The 12725-nt window shown below is 44.0% G+C and overlaps 1 protein-coding gene across 1 annotated transcript in view; it reads right to left on the bottom strand.

Annotated features, from left to right (window-relative positions):
- HSPA12A (heat shock protein family A (Hsp70) member 12A) overlaps positions 1–9764 on the bottom strand; it is a 63271-nt gene extending 53507 nt beyond the window's left edge. The window contains exon 1 of the mRNA XM_069797064.1: positions 9452–9764. Coding sequence (XP_069653165.1) covers positions 9452–9479 — 28 coding nt within the window. The 5' untranslated portion in view covers positions 9480–9764. The remainder of the gene's footprint in view (positions 1–9451) is intronic.
- Between the last annotated feature and the right edge of the window lie 2961 nt (positions 9765–12725).

Here is a 12725-nt window from a genome sequence, read left to right on the forward strand (position 1 = left end):
CACAGATCAAACACTTGCACATATCTGATGACTATTTTTCTGGAATTTCTAGCCATCCAGCAGCTAGTAAAAGTGACTGCTATATGTAGCTATGATCTCAGTCAGGTTGCTGGTCATACCAAAATCTCAGCCAAATTCTTCATTTTTCATTCAGGCAATATCTCTGGATTTAAAAAAAAAAAAAGATAAAAAAAATAATTAAAAAGAGGACTAACTGAGTCAAATATGGGTATAATGTACCATTAGGCAATAAAAGAATGGTATTAAAACATTGTTTTTCATTTAAAACATTGTATATCATTTTGCGCATCAGTAATTCTGCCACAAGCAAGCTTGCTAATGATGTTTGCACAACAGGAAAAGAAGGGTTTACCATATTGCTATTAGCTGGCAACTGCTGCATTGAAGAAGAAAACCTTATTCAGCTTTTCCTATTGCTGAGATTTTGCTTTGCATTAAGCACAAAATGTCACAGCTTCCAAATGTAACATGACAACCTAGAGCATTTTACTGTAAATACAAAGGTGGCCTTTGAAAATAATTATAGAACAACAACAACAAAAAAGATAGAGTGAAGCAAATACAGAAAACCACTTAAAATATTCTTATGCATAATAAAAAGATCCCCTATTTCATATCAGAAGTAAGAACCTTCTGTTTCTACTGAAACCAGCGACACCACTGCTATTGCCATCAATGGAATCAGAGTTCTTTGTTTTAAAATGCCAGTAGGCATCCTGCTAGGTTGTTGAAGACTGCAATACCCTTCCCTTCTATGAATACGGCCATAGCTAATCTCTGGTATAAATCCAAGTTTCCTGATACCCTTTCACAATAACTGGTCATCCAAAGAGCTGGTATTCATCACATCGATACCAATTAGAGTATAGTGATTTCCTAAGTAAAACAAATCTCCCAATTCTTTGGATAAAATTCTAAAAATAAGACATGTTCCTCATTACAACTTTGACCTTTTTCATTTATGCTTTTACATTGTCTCCCATCACAATTACAGTTTGACTGTAGGAATTACTTTTCCACTATGCTATCAAGCTTTATAAGATAATTTAAGTTTTTAACATTATTGTTAAAGAGTATTAAAAAACAATCCCAGGTTCATCCCATCACTCACTTTGTGAATAATACTAATTTTCCTGCACCTCACCAGCAAAGGAAAACCAAAAGACACTATGTATTTTCTGTGAACTTAATTTAAGATGAAAGAAACACACGAGAACACGCAATAACCTTCTGAAAATGCCACATGGGTTACGTTCACTTCTCTTTTTGACAGGATGTAGGCTAAACTATTTTACCTAGATTTGATCTGACCTCGCTAATGCTTGGTAAGCTGGACTAAAACAGAACTATCACACACCCTTGCACACTTCACAACTGGATCTGTACAGCCTCAGCCAGGTCCTTACCAATAGCTAAGTCTGCCCTTAAAGCTGCTTTAAACTCAAACCCGTTCACCATCTACAGTCTAACATCTCAAATCCAGCTCTACCTTGGATGATCTGAGAGCCTTCCCACTTTTGCAGTCAGTCAGCTCCCTCTCAGTCAGCTCCCTCTTCCCTCCCAGTCGTGACACGGTTCCACCTTGCACAGAACCTGCTCACCCCCCAGAGCCTGGGGTTCAGGGAACTCACCAGCAGCACCTTGCAGTGATTGCTCTCTTCCTAGGTTCCAGCTCTTCCACACCCATGTACTACTGCCAGGAGAGACAAAACTGATCCTGGTTTACATGTTGGAGAGGGCAGGTTGCATGTTGTGATAAAGGTGGGTTAACAAAAGATTTCGCAGCTCAAAGTGGTAGAAGACAACTCTCCAGGATCTTTCTAAATATTCCACAGATATAGTTCTGTGGTAGACACCTTTAATATGCACTAACTAACCTTCTCTTCCCTCAACAAGCTCTTCTATGAACTTGCTTCCTTCAGGCTTCCTTGCACTGTTTGCCCCTGTGCAAGCACTGTTCTCCTGCATGTCTCATCTCCTCCCTCCTTGCTTCCAAAGAGAAAGACACATGAAACAGAAAACAAAACAATGTACGGAACCTAGTCAAAATATACCTTCCTAGAAAAGGTTTCCTGCTCCTTCTCCTTCATCACGTCTGTCATCATCTACCTCATCTACCTGGTTCACTGCAAGGTTGTCAGCAATGGCACTAATAAGATTATGCTCTAATTCCCAGGACCACACTCATAAAACAGAACATTTGTGATGCTAATCACTTTCTTTGGGAAAAACACCATTTACCAGCAGAGGGTAGGCTAATTGGTTGTTTTTTCTTTTTAAAAAGAAAGATCAAAATATTACAGAGTTATAAAATCCCTGTTTTACTGCAAGTTCCTATTTAAGAACATCTCAAGATGCAATTGTATCCTGAAAACAATGCAATCGTAGATTCACCTTTCTAGATCAAGATATTCAAAGACTGAACAAGAATTACTGTTCAGCTTTTCTGGGCTGTGTGTCCAGCACACATGGAATAAGAACACTTTGGGGGGTATTTGTTTACTTAGAAAGCAAAAAGGTTATTTAGTTATCAAGCATTCCCAGATTCATGAAGTATCTTGCAATGCATCAAAGCTGGATGAATGCATTGACTCCATTTTCCTAAAGCATGAATTGGAAAAAATGCTTGAAAATATTTATCTTCTTCATTTTGACGATCTTCAAGAATGCCAAACATGATTCACACATTTGTAGACTCTTGACAAGAGAAAACAAACCTCTCTCCCTCCCCCCACCAGAAAAAAAAAAACAACAAAGAAAGAGGGAGACAGGGTAAAAGGAATAGCCAAACTAGAATAACCATTACTTCTCACAGTAGTCAGTATAAGTGATGCTGTATATAAATCTCTTTATGTTCTTCAAGGCTATTAAACCCGATTTTGTTCAAAGATGGGAAAATAAGAGAATATTAGTTGTTGCAAAACTGCAAAAATTAGTATCATATTTGACAAGTCATTAGCAAAGTCATCTATGAATCTGTAGTCTACGGCTATTGATTTAGCTTCTGAGTGACACTTTATAGCTAAATCAAAAGTTAGTATGTATTTCTTTATTCTTTTTATTTTACAATCTTGAAAACAGATCAGCTATCAGTCTTAAAGGAAAATATCTCATGAGAAGAGAAGCCGTGGACAGAAGAAAGTACATGTTTAGGATTTGTAGAGCAGATCACAAAATCATGAAGTCACTGACCAAAATCCATTTCCAGAGGTTTTTATACTAGCACCAATCAGGCTTACATCCAAGTGCCATGACTGTGCATACACATCACACAGAGACCAACACTGACCAGCCAGATAACCAACTAGAAAGTCACAGTGACAAGCTGATGATACAGCCTGCAAAGGAGTTCTTATGGCTAAAATGATAACAGGAGCACAGCTGAGTAAGCAGGAGAGCTACTACAAAAGGTTGATTTTTGAATGCAGCAGTTCCATAATGACAATACTGAAAGCTTTTGTAAACGGCACGCCCTGCCGTTCTGATTACAGCGTGTGCTCTACTAAGGTATCCATGGAAACTTGAGAAAGAGATGTTAAATTTGTTGGATCTGTTTGGCACCAGGGAATGGGGCTAGATGCCAGTCAACCTAGTATAACCACAGGTATTTTGATCTTTAAGTGTGGAGAAAGCATCAAGAGTCCTCAAATGGTGATGAAATCCACAAGACCAAATTGTCACAGGAATGCATTTCCCAAACAACGACAAGGAGGTGGCAAGGACGTACTAAAGAAACTGTGATTTTAATGTTGTTATTATCTCTTAACAGAGAAAAATAGCTCAGTTGCTGTAGCAAGGAGAGAGACATCCAAATACTCACTCACTCTTCAGACCTCACAGGGAAAAAGAAAAAAAAAAAAAAAAGTGAATACAAATGCACAGAGCCCCACCAGGAAAGGCTGTGTGGGACAGGTGGACATGGAGTGCTTGGGACTGTAAAACCCTTCAAGAAAAACTGCTTCAACCCTAGACAGTAGTTCTGAACAGCACTAAGAATATAAGATGTATCCAGAAATGGACAAATCGAAGCAGTGTTCCCAGATTATTCCCTACGGGAGAAGGAAGTAGCATAAGGAGAATAATTTATCTCTGCTTCCTTCCCCAAGGAAGCTAGTGCAAGGTGGTTAGGCTACTGCGGTAGAGCTTTTCTTCAGAGAGAGTAAGTGAATAAACTCCCTTAGATGACATGAAATTGCTATTATGAAACTCCATTCACATACATACTTCTTTCCGGACCCCAACTGATAACAATTACTAGAAGTCTCTCTCAATATTCCTCAGAAACTGCATCTGCAGAGCACAGTCTGAGAGTGTTGACTCAGGCACTGAGGAACTACTTACAGAAGCAGCAGCTGTAAGAAAAACCCTCTCCAGGTCTCCTGTTGTTGTAAATTAAGACACCTTTAGAACTGATCCATGTGCCCAGAGCCCTGCAAATCAATCACAATAGAGCTACTGATTTGGGCCAGCAAGCAGCAAATGACTCTCGCACACAACCAGCTCACAGCAGCGTGCTGATGACGGGGCACACCAATGCAGTTCATAAAGCCGCTCTCTGATGTCCTTGACACACCCTGATGCAGTCCTAAGTAAGGACATTTAGTCAAGTCCTTAGTAAAGAACAAAGGCTTTCTAGCTTGAATGCTGGCGTCCATATTCTGAGTACTTTATTTATTTGCTTACTTTATTCGAACTGACTGTATTTTCCTTTTCATTTACATGAAAACCTTTCTCAAATCCCTCTGAGACAGACTTTGAAGGAATTTCCTGTTTTAATACCGATCACTTACACAGTTCACCACTGCCATCCTAATTTTAAAGCATTGCAAAGTCACTGCTTTAATCGTAGTTATGGCAAAATTAAAAATTGCATTTGTTTATTTTAAACACATATCACAATGTTTCTTAACAGCACAGCACATGCGCCACAGTTGACATATTTTGAGTAATGAGAGCTATGGAATGTTCTTTTTAAGATCAAAAATGTGCCTGGTCACTGAGAAGAGGCAGTTTCAATTTAATGACCCAGGAGCCAGGACATTTGTCACAGTAAAGAAGATGAAGTCTGTAGGTATGTCACAGGCATCTCAGATCACTGAAGTTCATACCTGGCAGCAGCATTCCCTCAGCGCAACACTAACATCTGTGAGCTTACATCACCAAACAGCTGCACACTCTTCAGTAAAACATCTGTGAAGCGAGCATACCATTTACAGTCACGACCGATGGACTTCAGAGCTCATTACTGAAAAAGATTCCAAGTCCTCCTGGTACCTCTCTCTTTAACCACTGCAGAAATACAGCTGAACAAGCCTGCATGATAGTGATGCAGTCTGGAGTTTCACCCATTTCTGTTTTCAACTAGCAAGGCTGTTTAATAGAAAAGTGACAAGTGCCATACAGAAGCTGAATAAGTAAGCAACTGAAGTCACTTATGGATAGACAAAATACTCTATAAAGATTTCACTAAGCTGCATATGGAAAACATCAACATCTACTTTACTTAAAAAAATAAAAAAGGAATAGATCCAAACTCCCCCAAAAGGTCATGTTGCTTCATGCATAATTAAGGTCATGACTGTTCTTGTTCTCCTACTCGGAAGTAACATCGTTTGCGTGCATTGTTTTTTATTCCTTTCACATTGTTTACTGAGAGCCAGTGCAGCTTTTTTGAATACCCAAGAAAGCCAATTTGCTCCTTCACGATACCTACAGACTAAAACAGCCACAGAGAGAAATTTCTAAAACCATAAATGGTGTGCTCTTTGAAGTCAAACACTTGTGAAATCCCATCTGACACATTGTCAAAAGGCAGAACCAATTCAGGTACAGAAAATGGAGGTGATGGGATCCTTTGGATGTTATTGTTTTAAAATAAAAAATATATTTCTAAGATTTATTTTTTTTTTAAGAAAGGGATGGTTGTTTGGTGCAATTATAGATAGAATAAGCGAAATCATAATTGAGGACAGCAAAAAGGGAACTAATCACCCAGAACAGCTTAGAAGAATAAGGAACTGGAAATTTTAAAATACTTGACCATACCTGTAGCTTTAAAGGAAAAAAAATCCAGAGTCAATTGCAGCAGCAGATATAACGTCCAGAAGGGGCCTCAAAAATTGCAACAGCTTTCCCATGAAAGTAGGAGAAGTTGGCCATGGCAGGTCACATCAACTCAATGAAAAAAAAAAGCATTTTGCAGAAAAGAGCAGAAGATGAGACACCAGTCAACCCGCATATAACCCTGTCCTGGCTTCAGCTGGAATAGAGTTAATTTTCTTCTTAGTAGCTGGTATAGTGTTATGTTTTGGATTTAGTATGACAATAATGTTGATAACACCCTGATGTTTTCAGTTGTTGCTAAGTAGTGTTTACACTAAGTCAAGGATTTTTCAGCTTCTCACACCCAGCCAGCAAGAAAGCTGGAGGGGCACAAGAAGTTGGGAGGGGACACAGCCAGGGCAGCTGACCCAAACTGGCCAAAGGGATATTCCATACCATGTGATGTCATGCCCAGTATATAAACCAGGGGGAGTTGGCCAGGGGTGGCGGATCGCTGCTCAGGAACTAACTGGGCATCAGTTGGTGAGTGGTGAGGAATTGCATTGTGCATCACTTGTTTTGTATATTCCAATTCTTATATTATTATTATTATTATTGTCATTTTATTATTATTATTATCATTATTCTTATCTTCTTCCTTTCTGTTCTATTAAACTGCCTTTTTCTCAACCTACAAGTTTTACTTTTTTTTGATTCTCTCCCCCATCCCACTGGTGGGGGGAGCGAGTGAGTGAGCGGCTGCGTGGTGCTAAGTTGCCAGCTGTACCAAACCCCAACCAACCCCAAACCAACAGTGACACAGTCAGAAAGTGAAACATATCCTAAATCTTGACATTTACATGCAGGGATCGGGTCTTTTGTAGCTGAGGCAGCGTTCTGGCCCTCCTGCACAGAACTGGCCTCCCGAAGGCTGCTCTAACTTGAGCTGACATCTGAGGCTGCAGCAGCCTTTTCCAGCTCCTGGTGACAGTTGTGTTTGAGAGACATCCCGGTCACTCCCTCTAGACTAGGATAAAGCCCCCTTATGCCATTCATGCATCAGCTAAATCTCTGGACAGAACAGACTTCTTGGGGCCTCACTACAGCTGACTGCAGCTTTGAGGAAACTTTGCAGGTACAGGGCAGGGCAGCTCTGTGGAACACCAACTGCTGTCCCAGTGGGAATGAACTAAATATTCAGACTCAAAGATTATAGGGTGACAGTACCACAAAGGAAAACTTGTCGGCCTAATCAGCGTCACCCAATTATGAGCCAATGGCTTTAAAAAAGCCAAAAGTCAGTATAATTAGAAGCTTTACATGCAACAGCTCCTGAGTATGAACAATTTCATCCAGGCTCATACTAACCGAGCTGCAGATACCGCAATGCTGTGCTAACTGAAGCTATAAAAATGATTGGCAGGCACTGCATAGAACACTTGGCTATTTTACATATAGACATTTCTTTTACGCATTGTACCATACTGCAATAAGTGACTGCAGCTTCAATACTGTCAATACAACAACACTCACTAAATCACATTTTATCCCTGAAGCCTTTTTTTCCTCAGACAGCTTCAGCATTCCAACGTGTGGAAAGAACATGAAGGTTTCTGGCATAACAAATCATTGCTTTACTACGTGGTCTTCTGTCTTCTAACAAAATCCCTCCTGCACAGATTCTCCCTATGTCACAAGTTACTCAGTTTCAGTATTGCATCGAACTAACTTGCAGCTTTGCAGAAAACAAAACACATGATACCCTGTCATCTAAAAGACAAGTGAATCTGTCAGTCTGTTCTTCCCTTTGTCAGCTGCACGCTAGAAAATTGTTACAGGTTATTTCAAACAGACATTAGAGACTTTATTTAGGAAGCACTGAGAGAACATTTAGATGGGGGGAGGGGACAGGGAGAGAATCCAGTAGAGCAGGTCATCTTGAAGATTCAACTAGTTTCTAAGTATTGTTTTCTGGTTGTTTTTTGTGGGTTTTTTTAATGGATACTTTATGACTGTTTTATTCCACTTGCGCTGCAATTAAGCTATTTTATTCAAAATAGTCCCCATAACCCATTATGATCTGTACAAACTCAACCTTTTAAGTTTCCCCATACACTACTGCCAGCACCTTAGGCTCAACATTACAGTTTCCTTAAATCTTTGCAGCATACAGTGAGGAAGAAGGGACAGAGAGATCGAACGAAATCAGGCTGAGCCTGCATTTCCCTTAGGGTTATTCACCCATATCATTTGTATCCTAGGAACCCTCTTCCCTCCCCCAGTTCCCTTCCCACACAAGGAGAGACCACCCCTGTCCTGAAACGGCTGTGTTATTTTTCTCGGGCACAGTGTAATCACAAACGGACCAAACCCACCGAATCCTTGTTTCAGGCAAAACAAGATTCAGATCGTCTCAGCTCCTATGTCAAGTTTGCAAAGTCAGAGACCCGCGGACCCATTAACGTGGTAAAACGGAGCCGCCACTCGGGTTTTATTCCATCCCTACGCCTCGTTGGGAGCTCCCTGGTCCCCGAGGCTTCGCCAGGATGCTCAGGCTCTCATCCCAGACCGCGCTGCCTCTCCCACCGAGCTGCCAGGTTCTTCTTTTTCAGCGCATTGGGCTTCTTGCTAAAAAGGGTGCCTTCCTCTACTTCAGCAGCAGCCCCTGATTTCCAGCCCGAGCTCTCCCCCTTCTCCCCCGGGCCGCTGCCGGGAAAGGGAGACCCCGACCCGCGGGGAAGCCGGAGCCACAAAGGCCCCCTCCGCTCCCCCCAGGAGGGATGCTGCGCCGCCCCGCCGGGCCGCGCCCGCCGCAGAGCACCGGCTCCCGGGCAGGGCGCCCGCCCCCGCCCCGGCCCGGCGATGCCTCCGCATTGTTTTTTCACCTGGATCCCCTCCCGCTCTGCTGCATCGGGTCCCCCCGGGGACGGCACGTCATGAGCCGCGGCAGCTCCGCGGCGGGCGGGGGGCTCCGCGGGGCTGAGCTCCGCAACGAGCCGCTCCCCCCCCCCGCCCCGGCCACCGCTGCCGCAGCCGTCCCTGCCCGCGGGGACACCCCCCACGCCGCCCCCCGCACCCCGCCGGGGAAAGCGAGGCGGGGGGGGCTGGCGGCCCTGCCCCACGCCGCGCCGCGGCCGCCCTGCCTGCAGCGGCCGCAGCCGGGGCGGCGGGGCCACCGGGACATTGTCTGCCGCCTTCCCCTCCTCCGGACGGGGCTCCGGCTCCAGATCGTTTCCCCCGATAAGCCGGGCCGGGCCGGGCCGGGCCGGGCCGGAGGAGCGGCCGGGCTGCCGCCTTGCCCGCCGCCGGCAGCGCTCCCGCATTGCGGCGGGGGCCCGGCGGGAGCGGGGCCGCGCTCGGCCGGGGAGCCCCGCCGCTCCCCCCTTACCTGCAGCACCGCTCTCCGTCTCCGACATGGCCCGGCCCGCCCGCCGCCGCCCCGCGGCTCTCTGCCCGCCGCGCCGCGCTCACTGCACACGCCGAGGCATGGGCCGGCGGCGGAGCTGCGCTGCCCACCCCGGGGGAGGCTCCGCTCCTTCCTCTCGTCCCCACCCCGCTGCGCCTTCCTGCAGACGGTGCGGAGAGCCAAAGGGAAGCCTCCCCGCTTGACCCGGCGCTGACAGGCTTCCCGCGCAGGCTGCGGGGCTGCGCAGCCCCTCCCCGCCCGCTCCCCGCAGCCGCACAAGGGACGCAGGGCTGCGGCTGCACGCTCGGAGGCGGTGGGGCTCTCCGCGGGGCGGGGGGCGAGCTCCGAGGGGCAGCCCAGCCCAGCCCCAGATGCGGATTTCACGGCGACTGAAGCAGAAAAACCCTCACGGGGATAGCTATGGAAAAAAAAAAAAGCGGCCCCTCGGCGGCCCAAAGTGACACCCTGCCTCATCGGCGTGCGCTAGGAGAAGGGTTCTGGGGTCCTGCTGGAGCCGAGCGATGATGTTGTTTGCCAAGGTTATGTTGGCTGTTGGCCTTCAGTTGTCAGGGGCGTGTAGGGACAGCTGTCCTCAACGGTCAGAAGTCATCAACGAAATCGTGAATTACGGGGTAACTTTTACAGCACGGGATTCTTTTTATCTGCCTTTGCAGTGAACTCTCCCGTGTCGTTCTGCAGTGCCATCAGGGCCATAATCTCTTTTTTCCCAGGGATTTTTAGCGAATTAACTTGTCTCCAGGACCTGGGAGAGAGACACCCTATTGTCACTTGATCCATGATTAAGTTTCAAGAGTTTTCCAAACTAAGTAAGAAGCCATTACAAACGCAAGAAGAAAAATAAGGCTGGTATCCTCCCATGAACAATCCTGGAGCCAGAGAAAATGTTTTCCTGTTTCCCTCCCATGTTTCATGGTCTAATTCTCCTTTGCTTTCCAGCCTCAGCAGCCATTTACATTTTGAAAGCACTGCCCACAGTTCACATGGAATAAATAAGGGCATTAACTCCAAGCACAGCCTCAGTTCCTTGCCAGCTCCTAGGCCCTGGATGTCACTGACATTCATCACAATGTGAAATCCACCAAAATTTCTCCTGAGTCCTCTCACCAAAGCTGTCACTCGCACAAGCCAGGATTCCTGCGAAACCCCTGAGGACTATGGAGTTTTGAAGCAAAACCCTCCAGACTGCAGGTGCTTACTCAGCACCTCCCTCTATTTGTTCCCTGATTTCCTCCTCTGTTCCCTCGAAGTTTTATTGCCTCTGAGGACAGAAGGTGTGGCACAAAAGTTAAAATCAAAGCAGTAATCTGCTTCACATCTACACACCTGACTCATCTCAAAGGCCTTCACCAATCCTGTACGCACTAAAAAATGACCTCTTCCTGAAATCCACTGTCTTGTCCAGGGAAAAAGCTGAACTCAGCTCTTCGCCTCCCAAAATCAGCTGCACAAAGGGATTTTCTAAACTGCAGAGGAGAAGAGAGGGAAGGAGCACACAGGGAAGGTGGAACAGCAGCTCACTCCACTGTTCACATCAGCTGTAAGCTTATTCTTGAGGACACTCAGTAACATGGGGATCACACGCACGATCTGCCAAAACCCGAGGACAGCGTGCGTTGGGATTGCCGTTTCCTGCTCTTCCCTCCATTCCACGCCAGGCAACAAAGGGGAACATCTGGCCAGTAGTCGGCTTTAATTACATATTTAGAGTCAGGCTGAATATTTATGCTGTCACTAAACAGCCTCAGAAATAAGAAACCAAACAACTCTAATACTTGGTTTCCTGACAAGAGATTTAAACAGCAGAAACTTTTGCTTCAAATTAAATGCACTTCAATAGCAATTAATCGTAGGCTTTAAAATGTATTGAGATAATTAACAAAGGCAGAGGGAAAAGAAAAGAAACAAACAAGGAACACATAAACACATATCCAAATTGTATACTTTCAGGAAAAAACATTGTATGCAGGCTAATTTTCCATGATCCCTCAAGCAACAAGACAACACACATAAAAATAGCATTTGCTGGGTACAGACATCTTTCTGAATGTCAAGGCAGTGACTACATTATTCAATATCAAGCCAGGTTGCCTAAGTTACACACTCAGCTGTAGGTGTTTTGAATAATGCAGAAGGAGAATATTTGAAGGCATGTGACTGCTAGTTTAAGAAATAAGACCCTTTCCCAGAGAGGTTAGTGTCTCCTTTTAAAATCTAATGAGAGGAACCAAGTAAAAAAAAAAAAAAAAAACAAGGCATTTGAAGTAAAATGAGATTATCAATCTGAAACATAAAATGAAGAACTAAGGCCCCCTTTGTTTTGTTTTAAATAGATAAAAATTAATTATATGGATAAAAATAAATTACAGAAAAATAAAATAATGCATTATTTTTCCCTTGCTATCTCTTTCCCTCGGAAACAAATAAAAAAGTACATTTCATATGAAAGAAAAAAAAAACTTTTTGAAAAGGTCACTGTATGAAATGAGCCTGCTCTGGGACTGAAGAGACTTCATTTTTGTTACTTATTCCATAGGAAGTTTGTAATTTTTATGGTCATTTTGACAGGTTGTTTGGAATCTGTGGTTTAAATGGTTTATTATTTTATAAGCATAACAGGAAATTAGTCTAAATATAATGATCAAAATGTAAAAATACCGTGGATGGATAGATTTTGAAAAGGATGGCACAAGTAAGATCATCTACATTCTCTGAACGCCTGTTCTTACAAACACCTAGGTGAGCTAATTAGCTGGACCCTTACACAAGATTAAATTTTAGTGTGGGTCTGGAAAGAATTTTTTTTTCCTTCTCACTGAACTAACATCAGCTGGCTTAGTACATTGCAGGGGAGTAGTAGTAGAAAGGAAGAACCTTTTTTTGACTCTGAAACATCAAAGTGTTACTCTATCAGACAACCAAGGCACCCATCAGTGTTAAATTCAAGCACCAAACCCAGTGCTTGATATGGTGTTACTCTGACTGTGGGGAGAAGCATGATTTCTGCAGTAGCTTGGGGCAGGCATCTACTTTAAGTTCCCTCTCAAACATCTACTTGGAACTGAACACCTCTCAAGCACAATCAAGAACAGTGATTTAATATCCTGTATTTTGCATCTGCAGAGCACTTCTTATCTTAGGTGATCCCCAGAAAGCTGCAGCCTCAAATCATTCAATTCATCACACAAGGGGTTCAGATACACTGGCATAAACTGACAGTACAAGAATAATAACTGCC

The sequence above is a fragment of the Haliaeetus albicilla genome, chromosome 11 (assembly GCF_947461875.1).
Source record: "Haliaeetus albicilla chromosome 11, bHalAlb1.1, whole genome shotgun sequence".
Lineage (NCBI taxonomy): Eukaryota > Metazoa > Chordata > Aves > Accipitriformes > Accipitridae > Haliaeetus > Haliaeetus albicilla.